The sequence below is a fragment of the Macrosteles quadrilineatus genome, unplaced genomic scaffold (genome assembly GCF_028750875.1).
Source record: "Macrosteles quadrilineatus isolate MER2022 unplaced genomic scaffold, UCM_ALF_1.0 Scaffold_5__1_contigs__length_97177068, whole genome shotgun sequence".
Lineage (NCBI taxonomy): Eukaryota > Metazoa > Arthropoda > Insecta > Hemiptera > Cicadellidae > Macrosteles > Macrosteles quadrilineatus.
In genome coordinates, this window is record NW_026542598.1 from 50,528,162 (window position 1) to 50,548,744 (window position 20,583).

At 37.3% G+C, this 20,583-nt stretch overlaps 1 protein-coding gene across 1 annotated transcript in view; it reads right to left on the reverse strand.

Annotated features, from left to right (window-relative positions):
* Window positions 1-1,641: 1,641 nt before the first annotated feature.
* Window positions 1,642-20,583, reverse strand: part of LOC128995592 (mucin-4-like) — a 40,843-nt gene continuing 21,901 nt past the window's right edge. Inside the window, exons 12-18 of the mRNA XM_054420609.1 lie at window positions 17,862-20,576; window positions 15,476-15,643; window positions 13,827-13,979; window positions 12,112-12,182; window positions 7,009-7,252; window positions 5,207-5,315; window positions 1,642-4,676 (exon numbers count right to left, since the gene is read on the reverse strand). Of these exons, the coding sequence (XP_054276584.1) occupies window positions 4,378-4,676; window positions 5,207-5,315; window positions 7,009-7,252; window positions 12,112-12,182; window positions 13,827-13,979; window positions 15,476-15,643; window positions 17,862-20,576 (3,759 nt within the window). The 3' untranslated portion in view covers window positions 1,642-4,377. The remainder of the gene's footprint in view (window positions 4,677-5,206; window positions 5,316-7,008; window positions 7,253-12,111; window positions 12,183-13,826; window positions 13,980-15,475; window positions 15,644-17,861; window positions 20,577-20,583) is intronic.

Here is a 20,583-nt window from a genome sequence, read left to right on the forward strand (position 1 = left end):
GAGAGGATTTAAATGCACCTATGGTGTATACAAATGAGCAAGTTGACTAGGAGGCAAGAGTAAAGATTGACTTATTTTGAGAAAACAATTTAGCATATAAATTTTTGTAAAAAACAGGCTGGCAGCCTCTTTTACCTTGCATTTGCCTGACCACATGAACATCAAACGCCCATATGTGGAAGTAAAGATAATAGAGCCAGAACAGTACAGGAATGATACATAGGTACCGATAATGTTGTGAGACATTATCAGACATTATAATGCACACTGAAACACGAACCCAGCATATTTCTGTCTTGGTTTCATGGCCAGTGCAACCAATTGAGCGGCTAAACTTTATAAAATTACACTTAAGGACTTTTTTAATAGTAATTTATATCAGCAAATCAATTTTAGGGTTATCTATCAGCAAGTTATCTAAATATGAAGACAAAATACAAGATATCATCATAATAATTATAGTTCATAATGCTTTACTACATATCTCCAAGACAACTTGACCAAAAGTTATCTAGGCATGATTTTTGGGTCGACAGAAGATCAGTAAAATTAATATTTAGCATCAGGCATATATCGACTTCATGTCACTAACAGAGAGAAATTAGACATTTTGCAGATGCAAGTTCACATGTTCACTGAGTCTCAAATTATTCAAATACCTTGAGAAAGCGGGATGGAAAACAAAATATATTTAATAAAATTAGATAATTTCAACGCACAAATTCAAACAGGCCTGCATGTGAAACTAAAAAAGGTGCAACATACCGGCGTGAAATATTTAAAAGTAAGACTCTCAACCATTTTTATTTTACAATAAATTTAGCAGTAGGCTAATTTAATTTGTATTAGTTTATCAGACAGTGATATCTATTTGTCATCAAACCACAATTGATGCGTTCAGAAGTCAATCTGACTAAGTCCAATTTTTGTTCAAATCGAGTTCATAAGCCTTCTTTCACACCAGCGCGGTGCGACGCCGTCCCGCACCGTCGATGCGGGACGACCCGCAAGGCCCTTTCACATTAGCTGCCCGGATCCGGGCGTTTCCAGGCTGAAACTTTGTGATTTTTGGATGCATTTAATTCAAATAAATATGCTACTTGTTGTATTCGAAATTAAAATACAGTGCCCCCTTGCTAAATAACTTAATTGGATCGATGCCGTGTGTGTAAAAATGCCAATTCATTGTATTTTTAAAAGTTATGGTGACACCTGTGGGGTAACGGATCTTAAACTTCTGTAGAATGTCCACGGCATAACTGATTTCAAATCTAAATACACCTCTCGCCATGCTTCAGTTGCTACAGCTAACTATGGCATGCTTTCACAGTTTTAGCAAATTCTTCCCTATAGAGAAGAAGCGTATTTTATAGGTCGCTACACTACTGTGAAATGACTTGTTTTCGTTGTATGCTTATCATCTGCGAAAATCTGTCATCGCATTGTTTATTACGGCTAAAGAATGTTTACTATGCAAAAGTAATGTTTACTATTGTATCTGTTTTGGATTTGACGTAAACAAACAAATATTTGTTATTGTTTTATCGACTGAAATTTTGATAAATATGGATATTTATGCACATATTGTAGGCTGTTTAAGTTTAAACAACACTACATTTCTTTCCATATACTTAGAAGAACATGTAAGTGTTCGTTAAACCAAATGATTTATATTAAATAAATCATGCAGGTTTAATCAAATCGTTTGTACAAATTTAAACATGCAAATGAAAGATGGTTTGCTGCAGTGGGGGTTTCGTTATACACACTGGCTTTCAAACTAAACCAAAATATAAAGCTTGACCAAACTAATCACCTCTATATAAATTTCAACCTCCATACCAAAAACAACAACTTCCCAAGTTAACAAGAGTACTACAAAATCAACCACACTCAACCACTATGGACGGAGACTGTCAAAAATACTGATTTATGTGCGGGCGAAACCAGCCCGTCCCGCACAAGTGTGAAAGCGTACATAAGAGCCCATGATCTAAACACGATACATGCGGTTCCGTCCCGCATTGGAAGTTTAGGTTCGTGCGGGTGATTTTTCAACCCGGACAGAGGTTTAGGTCTATCCGGGTGAACCCGCACTGGTGTGAAAGCTCCCATATGATTCAATAGTATAAACAGCTTCGTCCGGTGCGGGACGGTCCCGCACCGCGCTGGTGTGAAAGAAGGCTTACATGGTTAGATTGCTTTTGTAAAGGATTTTCAGTGGCCTCAGAAGTCAATCTGACTAAGTCCAATTTTTGTTCAAATCGAGTTCATAACATGGTTAGATTGCTTTTGTAAAGGATTTTCAGTGGCCAAGACGACTAACTCCATACTTCATTAGTTTGCCGCTAGAATGCGCTAAATGTTATACAAACTGAACCTTTCCCCAGCTGTTTCGGAGGCCAGTTTTTTTTATTAACTCCATGTTTCCATAACAACTGTCAACTAACTGATGTTTCATGTTGAACTGTCATGGTAAAAGGTTTTTTTTGCTAAGTTGTTGTGCTAAGAGCTTTATAGTGCTTTTGTATGATGAGTTCTTTCATATCTTGCAAGGCGAAGTTGAGAGTGACGACAAATGCATTACCAACGCAGAATGAAGCTGCTTGTATTAGCATGAAACCCATATTTATGTTTTATCAAATGCCAGAATTTGTATTTAAATGATTTGCAATAATACATTGTTCTTTTTTATTTGATCGAGTTTTACTTTTTGAGTATTTGTTAAACAAAGTAACTTTTATACAAACCACTCAGAATGTTTTGTTGAATCTTTTCTGTTGGCAATGTGACTAACTCCATTGAAAATGACTATATTTTTTTAATTTCAAGAAATTTTAATTTTACAATAACGTAAGTATAGGTTAAAAAGTTGGCAATTATTGTAAGACATATGTTGAGGTTGAGCCTAGTAAAAATTTGCTAAAAATCTCTCAGAATTTTCCATTCAAAGATAACTTTAATTCTCTATAGGCCGACTGCACATTTTCGTTGATAGGACTTTGTCGGATTGACTTCTGAATGCCTCAATTATGTAAATTTGAGTGATGAATAAACATTTCATTTCATATTTATGCATTTTATGGATGTTCTCCTGCCAGTCAAAGTTAAAAGCTCTAGCCCACTGGTGAATTTTCTTATAGGGAAAGATCCCTAGGCAGCTCGGAAAGGCTTAGACTAGGGACCGGTATACATTTTTATTTTGATGTCCCCAGAGGACAAGAACACTATAAAGTTCAAATTTTGATATCTATATGCGTGTCCCTGAACACCATAACTAGAGTAAAATTTTGGTCATGAAAATGTAGAGCTGGATAAACATGAATGAAAACTTGAACCAGTAAGATCGGGTCACAGAAACGGGCTGTTATGGGGTTTGAAAAAAAAAATGTTTTAATTTCAAATTTTCACCTTTGAAACATGGAAATACCTAATTTGCTATTAGAGCCATCATGTACAGCTTAAAAAAAGAATTTTATATATTGAAGCATTGATGGACAATTCATCGCTTACATGAGACAAACTGTCTGAGAACCTCTGTCTTACAAGCATCGAATTAAAAGGTTTATCATTTTATTCTTACGGAAAAAATAAAGTTGTTGTGGTTAACTTGTTTACTATGTACATTTTATTGTTTTGATCAAATTTGGTAAATTATTTATATCACATTACAATATTCAAATCTCGAAATCTCACTAAAAATCACTGTTACTTTCCCTGTAGCAGTAAACCAAAGTACTCATTAAACCTAATGTTATTTAAATACAGAATAAATGTGGCACATTTCAGTAAAAATACAATCTCGCAAATGGAAATTCGCTCAGTCTGCGGGTTTGCGGAAGTTATTAATTTCGGCCCTAAAAGTGGCTTCAACAAATTAGGAGGATTCTGACTTCATCGCAAACTATCTAAAAATGATAATCAATTATAAAATATTTATGAATATTGAGTAGAAACATTTTGTGCATAGTTAAAACTCAGTGAACATGCAAATAAGATATTTTGTAGTCACAGAATCTTTCTGTAATTGCATTTTTTTCTTTTACTAGCAACCCCTGTCAAACCAACCTATCTTTAAAAGTTACAAAGTTACATTTTCTATGAGTGATTTTTATGAAATTACTGTTCGATAAGATATTTCTGAACCATATAAAACATTTATAAAATATGATTTTAACTATCGAGCAATTAAAAACAACTTTAAAACAAAGGCACACATCGAACATGCCCTTGAAAAATCACTCTTTGATTTTTCATGTTACAGCACAGTTCATAACTTCCGGTAAATTTTAACAAATTTAACATCAACGAATGGAAAACGATTCTCCGCAAGTGGACTTGCCTCGGTGGAGCTTGTGGTGGGGGGGCGGGGGCAGGTCAAGACGACAAGATGCTGCGAACAGCCTCGTCTATCACCGGGTCTGACCCTTTGTTTCCGAGGTTTAGGATACTGTCGATTGCATTCTGCACTTGTGCGTTGATCTCCTCGTCATCTGCACAGTGTTTCTTGACGCTGACTCCGTCGTCTGCCTCCTCACGTTCCCTCTTCACTGCTCGGTCGTGGCTGCGGGTCAGCTGATCACCCCCACCACCGTGGTTGTGGTGATGGTGTGAGTGGTCCTCCGGCTCCTTCTTCACGACTACTGGCGATGTCTTGTCTTCTCGTTCTTTTTTAACTGGAGCAAAGATTATCGATCAAACAATGAAGACAAGATATTACTTGTAAAATATACACTACTGTGAACTTGTTTCCCTTAAAAACCCTTACTCTATTAGGCTTAAGGACTTAATAACCAGAATTAAACTCTTAGGCATTTATTAAATGCAGTAAGAAACCTGATATATCAGAAAATATCAATATTTAACTTACCCCAATAACAATTATGTATTGATATTGATACATTACAGACCTGTAGATCCGATTTTCTATTTTATGATTTGGTCAGGGGTCTCACTGGTCAGGTAACAATTTAACTCCTTATATCAGTGGTCGAAGCACAAGTCAAGTAATCAAAGTAACAGAACACATGGATCCAGGAATCATGAAGATAAGATAAACAATTGGTTTTTCTATTCTAAGGTCCAGTTTTGATACATAAAAAAATTACTGATTTTTGTCATGATCTGGAACAGACGGCCTAATTGTTAGGCAAGCACTATACCCTTCACCTACTCACAGGTATGGGGGACCCAACGTTATATTTACCTGGAGGTGTAGGAGCGCTGGCTTCCAGCTTGACTGCCTCTAGTCTGGCTGTCTCATCACTGACAAACATCCGCCCCAGCATGATCAGCTCACTGGTCTGTACTTGTCTCTGTCACAACAACAAAAAAACTAAGTAGGGTCTGCGGGTCAGACTTCTGGTTGATAATTTTGGCCCTCGAGTCTCGGGCCAAAAATCATTAATTACCGGATATTTTTTGTTTTAACTCCTATCTGTGTTTATAATATTACTTGATAACAAAATATGAAAAAGGTCGTATTTATGTATAAAGTTAATAGATTGGAATTGATTGCACAAGAAATGAATTTAGATTTTCTCTGTGTAACTGAACATTTTTGCAAAACTCATGTTACAAGTCTTTTGTTTACATTTCCCTTGTTATTTTTGTTCAACCAACATGCTTACACAAGCGTCTAGGCAGCCAGTGCAACTCCGAGGATCGTGGATCAGAACACCCCCCACCACCGCACCATGTCGTACGCTTCTGAATCATACCGGAGCATCAGCATAGCCTATCTTATCTTATCTTATCTGACAGGGGCAGGTCGAGACCTTAAAGCACTTAATCCGAAATCGAATTATTGCGCACCCCAGATACTTAATTGCATAGCCTAACTGTTCGCAGAAAATTTTTATCTCTATCACTGTCACTGTCAAAATGCATCATTTGTAGGTTAAATTTAAATTAAATATAATTAAACTGTCATAACCTAACCAAACTTGCTGATAATGAAAAACTCGAATGAAGATTTATTAATCGAAAAAATAGTTCTGTTCTAAAAATAATATTATAAATGTCTCAAATTCAATTTTATAATTATGAAATTAAACTGTCATAACCTAACCAAACTTGCTGATATGAAAAAAAAATGTTCACAAAAAGTTAGTGCTACCAGCGGGATTCGAACCCGGCACCTTCAGATTATCACGCTATCCACTACACCACCAAGGCTCATGACTCAGCTCCATATCGTTGCGGTAATGGTTGCAGCACGCCATCATCACGGAGCGGTGTTGGGGGGTTTTCCGATCTGATCCACGATCCTCGGAGTTGCACTGGCTGCCTAGACGCTTATACATGGTTACTTAGCATTATAAGGCCAATGTTAAAAATGTTGACTTAATTTTTTTTTATGTAATTGATTAGGTTTTTGTTGGTAGTTTTAACTGGAGTAAACACCTTTTTAGACCAGAAATAAATTATTTACAACATTTGAAGGAAATCGTCGAAGCTGTTTACAAGATCTTTGTGCAAGCATACATACATACATGCAAACATTGCTCATATAAGAGTATAGAAGTTGTTACTATTCTGATCACTGATCAGTATTGAGTTAATGGACAAATTGAAATGCATTTAATTAAGAAACTCATATAATACAAATCAAATTGAAATGCATTTATTCTTGAGCACTTCCTGTACTTCCTAGTAAAATTTGTGTAGGCTTAAGTTAATTAATTTAAAGTGAAAAAGAGTGTCCTGCCTGATGTCCTGTCGAGCCATTACTTTATGTGTCGTAAGTATCTCTGTCCAGAGTTTTTGTTCTTGATCAGATAACGTCTGATAAATGAGACAACAATGTTGGCCTCTGAATAAAGCTTTGACAAATTATCCTAATATCTAAGGTATACCCAAGAAAAATTATTCACAACTTTCTAAAAAACCAACACCAATTCAGACTGAAAACATTACATATACCTTGATGACCATACATCAAAACTCCAAAGAATGTTGATTTGATTGTATTTTCACTAATTACTTTTAACCGAGGTGTCGACTCACCATGCTTTCCATCAGAAGCAGGTAGCGATACTTGTTGAGCATCTGCTGGTTCTTGTCCAGCAAGTGTCGCGCAGTCGCCTCAAAGATCTCGTCCGCCTTCTGCAGGTCGCCCTCACTAAACACAGGCTCGTCCAGGCAGTGGTATCTGACCAGCCGCTTGACCGCATCGCTAGTGCCAGCAAACGGAGTGTTGACATCGGGCGCCGTCGCTCCTTGTCTGTCTGCTCTCTGCTGCTGATCAATCCTGTGGTGGGGATATTTTAATACAGGGTGACTACAGAGACATTGTGTGAATCTAAAGATTTCAAATATAGTCCACAAGTTGTAGGGTTACTGTAGTTTGCATTATTGCTGATGCATGTGTGCTTACATTTGTAGGCCTATTGATTGTATATTCTTAATTTAACCCTTTCCGCTCAAGCGGCGGGGGAGCCCCGCCGTGCGTCATGGCCGCACGAACTCTAATGTCGGGCCAGGCCCGCCGTCGCTATGACAACGTACTGTACTTTTATTTGGACATACGTAGTTATTTATTTCGCCGCTAGGGTTGATGTTTGACATCTGCTGCCATCTGGGGAATTTTTTCAGAACCGTTTGAACAAATATTCAATGCTCAATATTAAATCTTAGAGCTTATGTCAGTCGTCTTCACTCGTTAACTGAACTGCTGTCTGTAGCGGCAGCTGACTGACTGCACGGCAGCTGTTTACTAAATGTTGCTTGGTTTGTTTACTGCCGTATGTAGTTGGAGTGTTATTATCGAATTGCGTGCTTTACTTTTACTTTTTATTATTGTTTACATACAATCAGATATTTTCAGTTAGTTGTTTATTTTCGTGTTTGACTGAACTGTTATGATTTGAGTTAGTTAGTTCTTGTTACGTAAGCCCATAAAATGGATGAAGACGGCGATGATTCGTTGCTAAATCGCAAAATTGCTGATGGAACAAGTAATATAAGTGATTCTGATATAGCTGGTTTGTTATTTGAAGACGATTTATTATCAAATAGCAGTTCAGATCCAACCGATCCAGAATTAGACGACGACGAAAATAGTGATGAAGATGATGATAATAATAGTGATCCCGATTTGCCGATTGAACATATTGATCCATTTTATCTTCAAGATGATGTTAACTTTGGGACATTAGATGACATACCTGGAATACATAATGTAAGTACCGATTTGCCTGTTGAACATAGGCCTATTGATGATCAATTTTTTCAACAAGATGATGTAAACTTTGGGACATTAGATGAAATACCGGGAATACATAATGTAAGTATCGGTGGGCCTACCGAATTACCTGTAATTACTGAACCAAGCTGTTCCAATATTTTGAGTCAATCAAAAAGACTAAAACTTGACAGACCGAGACCTAGCTCTATCCCAGTTTGTACTGAATCAGGACCTTCTTCACAATCAACCAAACTTACAACAGGTAGACATTTGCGTGGATCGAGAAAAACTAAAGTCTCAAAAACCAAAAAGAAGTCTAGTCTTAGCACACAGGGTAAAAAGGCTCGGCCTAGGCCTATCCAAACCAAGAACAAGCCTAATGAAGATCATAACTATAGGACTTACACAAATACTGACCAAGATTTCCCCCACTTCCCTTACACTTTGGAATCTGGCTACAAACCCCCAATAGGCTACAAACCTAATAGCCCATTACAGTTTTTTCAATTGTTTATGACAGATGAACTTTTAGAAACTATTGTTACTGAGACAAATAAACATGCTAAGGTTGTCATTTCTAATAAGAGGCCGTTGCAAAAAAATTCAATCTGGCACTCGTGGACGGATGTAACGTTAGAGGAGATACGAGCATTCATCGGAGTGGTTCTAAACATGGGACTCAATACTAAACCCTCGCTGCAAGACTACTTTGCACAAGATTGGCTTTATAATCAGCCATTCTTTAGCCGTGTATTTTCAAGAACAAGATTTTTTCAAATATTTTGGACTTTACACTGTTCGAGTACTGGTGGTACCCAACCAGCCCGATCACGAGGGGACAAGCTAAAAAATATAATTTCTTACCTTCAGACTAAGTTTACAGAATACTTTGTCCCTCCATATGAGCTTTCTATGGATGAAAGTACAATTTCGTTCAAAGGAAAAGTGTACTTCAAGCAATACAACCCCAAAAAACCAATTAAATGGGGTCTAAAGGTTTTTGTTGTATCTGATGCCAGGTCAGGATACATTTTCACGTTTGAGCCATACTATGGCTCAGCTACATCGCAGATATTACCTTACCCTGACCTGCAATTCACTACCAGAATTGTTTTGCTGTTGGCACTAAGAGTGAGGCAAGTATGTGGGCCAGATTGCGGTTTCCACATATATACTGACCGATTGTAAAAGATGAAAATGCATCTCACTGGTACAGTTAATTCAAATCGTCAAGGTAATCCCAGTAATGTAAATAAGAAAAGGCTAAAGGGTCTTTTGAAGAAACATGAGACAGCAGCCTACCGTCACAAAGACAATGTCTTGGTGTTGGTGTGGCGGGACCAGAGACACGTAATTATGATGAGTTCGTATCATAACTCGGATATGCAATTAGTAAAAAGAAGAGAGAAGGGAAGAAAAGAAGATGAAATTGTGTCCAAACCAGTTGTTGTATGCGATTACAACGAGAGAATGGGAGGAGTCGACACTGCCGACCATTACATTTCGTCCTACATGTTTGTTCGGAAATCTAAAGTGTGGTGGAGAAAACTGTGGTTCTGGCTTATGGAAGTATGTGTTGTCAACAGCCTCCTGCTATACAACATGGACTTACAGAATAAGGGGAAAACTCCCATTGATTCGAAGAGATTTAGGGAAATGCTGATTACTGAACTTGTTTCTGGTGTACGTAACAAATCTTATTCACAGCGAGGTCGTCCTTCTTCAGCTGACCAAGAAGAGAGGCTAGATAAAAAACCTCATTTTATTTATGCCAATGAAAAAAGCAACAGCAAGGACTGTGCTGTTTGCAGCAACAGGAAAGCTGGACAGAGAAGAGAAACAGTGTATTTCTGTGCTACATGTGCAAGAAAACCAGGCCTTCACCCAGGGCAGTGCTTTGAACGCAACCATACCCTGAAAAACTATAAGATGTAATGAGGTATGTCTAGTTCTTTGACAAAAACACTGTTTAAATTCTTATATAACTTGTGTTTATTTTATGTTATTATTATTTTAGGCCTATTCTTGCTTGTGATTGAAGCGGAGTAGCGTACAAGCGAGATAAAATATTTAGGCCTAGTTCTTGTTTTATTTATGTTTTTCAGCTAATACAGTTTTGAAGAAAAAATACTTTTTCTCTTTACATCATAAATATTTGGTTTCTAAGCAACAGCAAAATTAATATTGCCTAAAAAGATATTAGTCGCTACAAAAACTGATATTTTCACAAAAACTTTTTTTTAGCAAAAATTCATATTTTTCAATATATTTTTTTTTTCCGCATAAAATTGTGTCTTTTAGCTATGTAAATCACTTCAATATATATATAAGGACATACACAATGTAAATAAAACACTTTTATACTCTTATTTCTATAAAAAAATTGTAAAAAATCTTGTTATTCCAATTTTTTTATTTTCTCCAAAAAAAATTTTTTTTTATGAGTAATGTATAATAAATTTTTTAAATATATATACTGGTTTCTATATCCTAAATATGATCTTTGGTTCATACAGAATTAGGAAAAAAATTACCAGCATTCTACAAATAAAGACAGTATTTGTTTTTTTGGCAAATAAATGAAGTGTGCAAATTTGGCTAAAATTAAATGGAGCTGGTGAGTAAATGGGCCTCCCGTTAATCTGAGTGGAAAGGGTTAATCGTCTCTTTTTTGGAAGATGTAAAATTAGTTTGTAGAGAATTTCAGGTGTTTTTGTAAACGATAGGTTAAGTTATCTAGTTAATACATTTGTTATTTTGTTTATATCTCTTCTTCAAGCTAAAAAACGATATGATGATAAAAAATTACTGACTGTAATACAACTAATTCAGAAACATCTCCAAAAGAATTATTGTTTTTACAAATAACTACTTTAACATTACTACACACAGTACCTACAAAAAAATAGCATTGTACTTTTCGTATGCAGACTGTTGTTTTACTACATAAAAAAATAATAAGTACAGAATGCTAAAATGAAATGACTGCTTGGGTGAGCTGTGGGGCTAACTCGACTATTCAATGTCAGTGCGACCAAGGAAGCTCATCACAAATTCTGGTTACCAAAACCTAATATATAAAGAACCCTTCACACTCCTTAGGTTTGGGATTACTGCATTAGTCGGGACCAAAATAGGGGTTGAATGGTCAGAGAAGCAAAGATAAACCAGGAAAATATCAAACTGATTTACAGTGAGAAAAATACAATATAAAATTTGTTAGTTTCTTATAGTTTCTAAAATTAGGGATCGACTGGTCCCGAAATTTGAGGAAATTTTCAGGAAAAAAATATTCCTGATTTTTGGGACGGGATTACATTTCAGTCGGCGATTTTGCCGCTTCGCGAGTGATGGTGCCACCGTTATCGCGAGAGATGTTCACGATAGTTCCGCGAACGCAAGAGGCGAAGTAATTTTGACGATTGCGCCGTGACCGTGAGTCATTTCAAGGATAGTGTCGTGAACACGCAGTCGTACTGATGATCCCGCTGAGACCGTAAGTCATACCAACGACCGCGCCGTGACCGTGAGTCACAAGTTTCTATACCTGTAAATTTTTACCCATTTTTTTTGTTTTTATAGATCAGTGCCACAAACAGTAAAAATTTCTTTTGTTTGTCGTTTTTGTAACTGCAATACTCAAGATTTTCTTTTTATGCACAGGAAAAAGTCTCGCCCCGTCCCAAAAATCGGGAAGGAAATAAAAATCCCGTCCTTAACTAAAAATTGAATCCCGTCCATCACTATTTAGAATCTTATTTATTTCGAAAACACATCTGAATGATAAATTTAACAAAAAATATATTTAATGAAAACACGGAAACACAGTGACCCAGTACAAGCAAAATCTACGGTACAATCAGAGGTGGTAGGAGATTCCAAGATCTAATAAGTAAGGGGAGTTGTACAGTTTGTTTACTCACAAGGTGGCTCTCTTGGCGAGACTGAGAGTTGGAGGACTCGGAGACGGTTCACAGCTGGTTTGTGTGCCAACCTGCAAAACACAACATACTTGACTAGCATTTTACTTATCAGAACATGGGTAGTTCACTTGAACCATCAATTGATGAAATGGATAAAAAGTTCAACAAAACTATTTACTATCTTTTAAATAGAAGTTTAAAACCATTTTAGTTTTCAAGTTCCTAAGAATGACTATAGATAGACCTATTAAATGCATCGTTGGAGCCTTGGATGAAAGAAAACTTTCAGAAAATTTGAAAATGAGGATATGTCAAAATATAAAGTTTGCTCTCATAAATCTAGGGTTAACTTTGCAATAAAACAGCTCACTCACTCACAACCTTCCCTGGCCATTTATGCCCAATACGGGATTTGGCCGCACCAAAAACTGCTCTCCATCCCTCTCTTATCTTCTGCCTCTTCCACTGCTACCCCCACTTCTCTGAAGTCCTAGGAGACACTATCCCACCATATCTCCTTGGGCCTTCCCCTAATGGTCGTTTCCCTTCTGGCTTTCCTATGGTTGCTTCTTTTAATAGTGAACCCCGTTCTCTTCGTAGTGCGTATCCTGCCCACTTTATTCTCCTTGCTTTCACGTGTGCTACTATTCCTTATTTCCCTATTATGCCTTTTCCTCCATTCTCCATTTTCTTGTGTTGGGCCATATATCATTCTTAAAAATGCATTTTGTTTTCTTATTTTTTGTTTAAAATCCAAGTTTCAGCTCCATATGTTAATTAATACTAGTCGAATTATACTATGATATATTTTTATTTTTGTTCTATGCAAGAGAATCTTTGAAGTCAACAATTTCCTACAAGTGTACATACATTTATTGACCTGAACAATCCTATAATTTATTTCCTTTTTTCACTATTGCTGCTTGATATAATTACCCCTAGATATTTCAATTGTTCAACAACTTCAAAATTATGTCATTTGTCCTCATTGGCCTCATTTCATTTGGCTGTCTCGTGAAATGCATGTATTTCGTCTTAATCATCATTAATCTTTAGGCCCATTTTCTCTGTTTTTTTTTTATGAACATCTGGTTAACTCCTCTAGGTCATTTCTGTTTTTTGACAGGATGACTACATCATCCGCAAAAGCTAGGATGTTAATTTTTACTCCCATTTCCAAGCCTATATTTGTTTGCCTTACTATAAAACAACACTAGTCTTAAAAGTTGAAAATACAATACATAGTTAAGCAGCAGACACAATTTAAATAATACATTGAACACACCTAATTTCATAAATTTGGCTAGGGTAAAAAGTATTTTAATATACAAGAATACAGTACAACTTCAACCATCCAATCTCCTTGTTGTCCTAAAAATTGGAGATCTATTGTTAGTAAGACAATTTTAAAATAGGAATAGGAATTACATGAAGCTAATTATTGGCTTGTGTTATGTAGCGAAAAAATATTTCAGTATGCAAATAGACCAGTGTAGTGTATAGCACAAGTCATAACTACTTTGACAGATCTCTAGTTTTGATAATCAATTAAGAGAATAGTGATAGAAAGTATTTCATTACAATACAATATCCTTGGGTATATCTGGTAAAACATGTAGGCCCTAATGTAATGTAAAGAAATACTTTCTATCAATATCCAGAGGTACAACAATGATTCTGAACAAAAATAGTATCAACTAATTTGTTATACCAACCTGAACGTGTATAGGTGACGTAGCTTTAGACACAGTAGGGGGAGGTGGTGGTGGTGGAGGAGGTGGGGGTGCTGAGACTGGAGGTGGAGGTGGCGGAGGCTGGCGGGGACTACTGGGCGGAGCGGGCAACACTCTTACAGGCGTTGACACTTGCTGTAATACAATCCAATTTCATCACAAACAACGTACTGTTCTAACCATGTAAGCTTTATAAGAGCAGCAAAATTAGTAAAACTTTACAATTAGTCATAAAAAACATGCATGAAAATAAGAATGATTTTGGCCAGATTCAGTAAAAAATACCCCCGCCGCAGCAAACCAGCAGACTAAAAGCTAATTTCCATTTGCCTGATTGGATTTACACTAAAATGTCTCCTTAAAAATATCACATTTATTCCCTATTTAAACATCATTAGTTAAAAGAGTACTCTAGGTTTGCTGCAACAGGGAGGGTAAAAAATTTTATTGTAAAATGTTAATAGTTTAGTATAAAAAATGCATTTTCCAAATGTGATCAAAATATGCTTATAAACAAGCAAACAACAACAGTTTACTTATTCTCCATGAGAATAACATAAGAATTTTAAATTTTAGTTTTGTTGGAATTTTCTCCGTAACCATTATGCGCATAATAACGCTTAAATATACTAAATGATTTGTTTTTTAAGCTCTACAAAATCAAAATGGGTTGGAAATAAATTGCTAAATTTTATGTTTGTAGGGTCAAAAATGGGAAAACCCAATTTTTACCCAATAAACCCTCGTTCCCGTGGTCCGATCATGCTGATTCGCGAAAAGTAAATCGGTCCCGGGTCCAGGTCTTACCATGAGTACTGTAGTACTACGGTAATAGCTTATTCCCTATATGGGAAATTCGCTAATAATTTTCTATAACCATGTTAGTACAGACACCTGCAAGTACTGCATTGTTGTGTCAATAAATTATTTTATTTCATGACAAATATTTATACTAGTGATGGGTGGGTACTTAACGTCAAATGTCAGTCCCACCGGTTCTTGGGAAAAGTACCGAGACTGGAAATCGTTGGTGTTGATAGGTTATATTTTTATTTACTCATGTACAAAATTCAAATTGTCAACCATGATGATTATTTCCTTTAAGGCTATTTATCAGAATTATCAACAATAAATTCGGGAAATTTTTGGGGAAAAAATATTCCCGATTTTCGGGACGGGATTACATTTGATTCGGGAATTTTTCGGGACGGGATTTGATCCGATCGTTGGCGATTTTGCTTCTCTGCGAGTGACAATGAAGCCACTATCGCGAGAGATGTTCTCGATAGTTCTGCGAACGCAGGAGGCGAAGTCCGATGGTACCGGAACCAAGAACCGATTTTGGTTAGGAACCGGTACCGGAACCAACATTGTAAAGTGGTACCGACCCACCACTAATTTATACTGTATACTGAAACAAACTAGATTTCAATATCATCATGCAATGAGTAAAACATGAAGTAAAATTTCAGTCTTAGTTTGCGCAAAAACATTTTTAATTTTGTTCAATTAAAAAGTGTTTAACCATTTCAAATTGGTTTGGATAACAAAACAAAACTGCAACTAAAATTCAATAGACACAGCAAATGAAGGTATTATTTGTTAGTGTTTGCACATTGATTGATACTCACAAAAGTAATGCCCTGAGCATGCTGTCCTGGAATGGTGGGGATCAGCTTTCCTGAGAACAATATCTTTTGCTGCTCCATAAACAACCGCTGCAGGCTTTGGTTTTCTTGAGGAGTTCTCGGCTTCTTGGATGACAGCAGTTGGATTTGGTTTTGCACAGCTTTCAGATGCTACAGATAAAAAATCTTAAGAGAACATATTTTACAATCAGATGATAATGTTAAAGGACCATTGAGACATTTTTGTCACAATTGGTAAAAACAAGTTTTCTCAGGTTTAGAAAACAAGATTAAAAAATACAATTAAAATAAATTGCAATCACTATAAAAAGTTCAAACCATTGCTTTATTTTTTTCTATAATGTAGCCTTAATTTTATTTTTGATACACAATAATTAAAATAGTGTACCTGTTGCTCGCAATCCAGCAATATTGTCAAGTATTACATGATGTTCAGTCAAGTTGCCTTTGTTTTTTGTATTAATTTTATATGTCTTTGTTTTTAACAGTCCGTCTGTAATTCCCATCACATTACCATATGTCAATTTTCATTGTTGCATTCATTCGTCTCGAATCACCGCTCATAACATCACGTATTCATTTTTCTCTTAATAAATTATACTCTTTTATACCAAAACCTCGATTTTTTCCTCTAATATTATAAATACACCGCACACATGAGTTATTTACAAACTAATAAAAGTCATAATTTTCAATGAGTTTTTTTAAAGACTCAACTCAAAGATGATATAAGTAACGGAAATACTCACTCTGTTCATACAAAAATTTCTTGTAAATGTTTTTTTTTTTCAGAAGCTAGCCTTGTTTTTTAATTTTTTCTACTGATGTCTACTTATCCATAGCCACATAAAGTTGTTCATCTTCGTCATTCATTGATGGCATAGCCTACAAGGTACCACCATTGTCGCCAGTCAAAATTATAAAAAAAGCTATCAAAATTAATTATTCACATTACTCGAGTAGGACTACCAAATTTCTTGCATTATCTATCTGTCACATTTGTTAGACTTTTTTTGGTAGGTTGCTTTTATACATCAATTAACCCTGCTTGTGTCAGTAATTTGTTGTGTGGTGTCGGTAAATGTTCGGGCATTTTGCAGCAATGCTTATTAAAAATTATAACAAAAATCTACCTTGATATGTATTTTTGTGCAGCTAAATACATGCACATTATAATTCAGCATAAATAATTGTTTTTATATCTATTTAATGATAAAAGTTACTTAGGAAGATAAAAACTACAGAATAGCAATATGAAAAAAATGTCTGTGCCCCTATAAAGGTCGATTCACACATATCAGTTCAGTAACAGTTCTGCTACAGTCCAGTCTCAGTTGCATCCGTAATTTCTCAGTCAACTGTCTGTCAGTTGGTTTCAGTCAGTCTTCTGTCTATAATATTTACAGTAATTTACAGTAAAAATTTTTAAATTGTAGACCTATATTCTATTAAATTTTCATCGTCCATCTCGTTGATTGTTACAAACAGTACTCAAAATATCAACACTACCATTTAAATAACAAAAACACTATTTTTTAACCTCAAACAGGTTTGTCAGGAGTCCGAACAATCCAAAAATATCGGGGGAAAGAAATCTAAAATTGACTCGACGGGCGTCGGCAGAGCGACTGACTGAACTGAAACGGATGAGTGTAGATAGTGCAATTGAAAATCCATTAAAGAATATTTTTGTTAACTGTGCCGTAACTGATGTGTGTGAATCGACCTTAAGATTTTTAATACAGGTTTCTTGAATGTAGTCCTACCCTTCTTTTATTAAAATATGTACACAAATCCTCATTTGCTAGTTAATATAGTTGAGCTAATAAATGTTTCTCATGAACCTAATAATAAAACCTTTTAAGTGTCCCGGTAGACCCTACTAATACTTGATAACTCAGTTCCATTAAATCATTACAAATCATATTATGCAGAAAGAAATAGTTTTAAGCACAGAAAGAATGTAAAGTATATAATTTAAACTAAGTCAGTAAATGTTAGTATTTCCTTGAATTGCAACTTAATGTTATCACCAATAAAATTAGCCCTGATTGTAATGTAAACAAATCTGTTCTTAATAAGGATAACATGGGAATTTCAAAAGCCACTGGGGCAGAACCCAAGGAACTTATGGAACCTTATGACGTCTACAATGAGATCTATCAAATGCACCATAAACTAACAAAATCAGTTAACAATCCACGGAGGAGTTCTGAGAAATAAAATTTGTGTTGGCCTAATTTATACATAGATAGATATAAGAAAATCCTCTTTAACATAGCCTAATCAATTAAAAAAAGCCATATTAATAAATTATATTTAAAAAAAGCAAAAAGTTGCAATGTACAGCGACGACCAGTTGTCTTACCTGTTGTTTCTGAGGAGTGAGCTGTATTGTCTGCACCCTCTGTATGTTAGGTGTGTGCGTCTGTTCACACTGTGTACTGATAGGCACCAGGCTGGGAGGTTCTGGCTCCTTCTCACACGGAGGTGTCCCTGTCCGCTCCTCGTGCATCATCGGTTTCACCACCGCGGATTTCTTTGGTAACTTTTTCGGTTTGAGCGCTTTAGATGCAATTGGCGGAGTGGGTGACTTGTTTATCACCAGGCTCGGATGAGACTGTGCAATAGTGTCAAGAAACGAGTTTTGATAGGACGAACCGATAGACGTGGTGGTAGTGGTCGCAGTGGAGGTGGAGGTGGTGGTCGGTAATCTCTGTGTTTGGGGTTGTCTGGTGACCGCTTGCAGTGGCTTGGTGATGGCCGTGGTTGTCTGACAACTGGCCAGCGACGTGATCACAGAAGGGTGGTTGTGGTTGGAGGTGTCCATTTGATGGTTGAGATGTGGTTGTGATGTGTGCGTAGGTGTAGGTTTGCTGACAAACTGCGGTGGATAATGATTGATAATGGTGTGACCCTCGTGTTGAGTAGCTTGAGACTGTGATGTGGTTGTCTGCGAGCTGTGGTGGAATTGGGAAGGTGACGACTGTGTAACAACAATAAGGTTGGGACGATTGGAGAACGAGGGTTTGGGTTGTTGAGTCTGTTGCTGTTGTTGAGGAGAGGGTTGTTGATTCTGCTGAGGGCTGTGGCTAGGATATATGATGGGACTTTTACTGTTGCTACCTCGAGGAGACTGAGGAGAAGCTACTGGGTTACACCTCGGACTAATCACAGTTTGTTGATGGTACTGAGGCATTTGGGGGGACCTCGCCAGGGGTTTAAGTTGGTACTGAGGTCTTAAAGACTGTTCCACTGTTTGCACACCACTGCTCTGCATTTGTCTTTGAGGTTCGATATGAGGCCTTAACCTATCATTTGAAGAATTAGACAATATATGCACTCGCTGTTGGTCGCTAATTCCCCCAGAGCTCGCAAGGGAAGTAACAACTTGAAGTCTTTGATGTTCATTTAGTGTCAGATTACTGGACCCGGTTATCCGAGAATGGTCTGTATTTGCCATGGAAGTAATTATTTGCACTGTTGGATCTGAACTAAGTCCTGCCACTAGTTGCACCCTCTGTTGTTCAGGAGCAAGGGAAACACTATTGTGACTTGTGTTAGAAAGAATTTGTACCCTGCTTTGCTGTTCACTCAAAGATAAAATATTAGTGTTAGGAACCCCTGTTACTATTTGCACTCTATTTTGCTCAGATAACACTGGGTTGGAATTTGTGTTACCTGAAACTATATGGAGCCTGTTCTGATGATCAGAAAATGTCAAACCAGGAACACTATTAGCAATCTGAACTCTGCTTTGATCATTCTGCACCACATGTATTCTGTCTGCAAGTGAAGTAGCTGTCCTGTTGGGAATGCCAGACACGATCTGTACTCGACTAGGATGTTCAGTGGTGTTGGTAGAGGCTGAAACAACGTGAACTCTGTTTGTTGGCTGCTCATTGATTTGAATTCCTGTTGAGTTACTCATCCCTGACACGATTTGAACCCGATTCTGTTCACAAGACAAGCTGGAGTTAGCTACTCCTGAAACTATGTGAACCCTATTTTGTTGCTCCGCTAAAGACATCCCACCGGCCTGCATTCCCGACACAATTTGAACCCTGTTTTGCTGTTCTAAAGATAATGAGTTAGTATTTTGCATACCCGATACGATCTGCACCCTATTTTGTTGTTCAGTCAAAGACATGGAATTAGCACTGGGAACGCTGGAGATAATTTGAACTCTGTTCTGTTGTTCGGTAAGTGACATGGCTTTGTTTGTGATCCCAGAAACAATCTGCACTCGATTCTGCTGCTCTGTCATGGACATGGCACTGGAGCTGTGAACTCCTGAAACTATTTGAACACGGTTTTGTTGCTCCAGAGACATTGCACTTGAGTGTGGCACAGCCGATACAATTTGCACTCTATTTTGTTCACTAAGAGACATTGCAGGATTGGCCACTCCCGACACAATTTGAACACGATTTTGCTCAGTCAGTGAGACAGAGCTAGAACTAGGGATACCAGAAACTATTTGCACCCGATTTTGCTGTTCAGTCAAAGTCGAGTTAGGAACTCCCGACACAATCTGGACTCGGTTCTGTTGTTCCGTCAGAGACAGGGAGTTCGCACTCGGCACACCCGACACGATCTGCACTCGACTCTGCTGATCGGTTAAGGACATCCCCGTGCTCATCTGACTGCCCGAAACTATCTGCACACGGTTCTGCTGTTCTGTCAGCGACATTGTGGTGGAAGTAGGAACACCAGACACAATCTGCACTCTGTTCTGCTGTTCTAAGGACATACTCGTCGAACACGAACTCGGCGCACGAGACACGATAGTATGGAACCGGTTTTGATCACTGAAAGACACTGATGAATGAGGAACACTAGTTACGATCTGCACTCGGTTCTGCTGTTCGCTGAGCAACACTCGGTCGTGGAGGCCGTTGATGATGACACCGTTGTGTGAGGTGTCCAGCAGCTGAGGATTGGCCACCACCACACTAGGTGTGTTGGCTGGGCGGCGTACACCTGTGTTGATGACCACCTGTGGAGCCTGCGCCAGAGCCACCTGGCCACCTGCAGCCTTCATCACCAGCGAGTCTGTGTTGGCCCAGCTCAACACCGCAGTCTGCAAC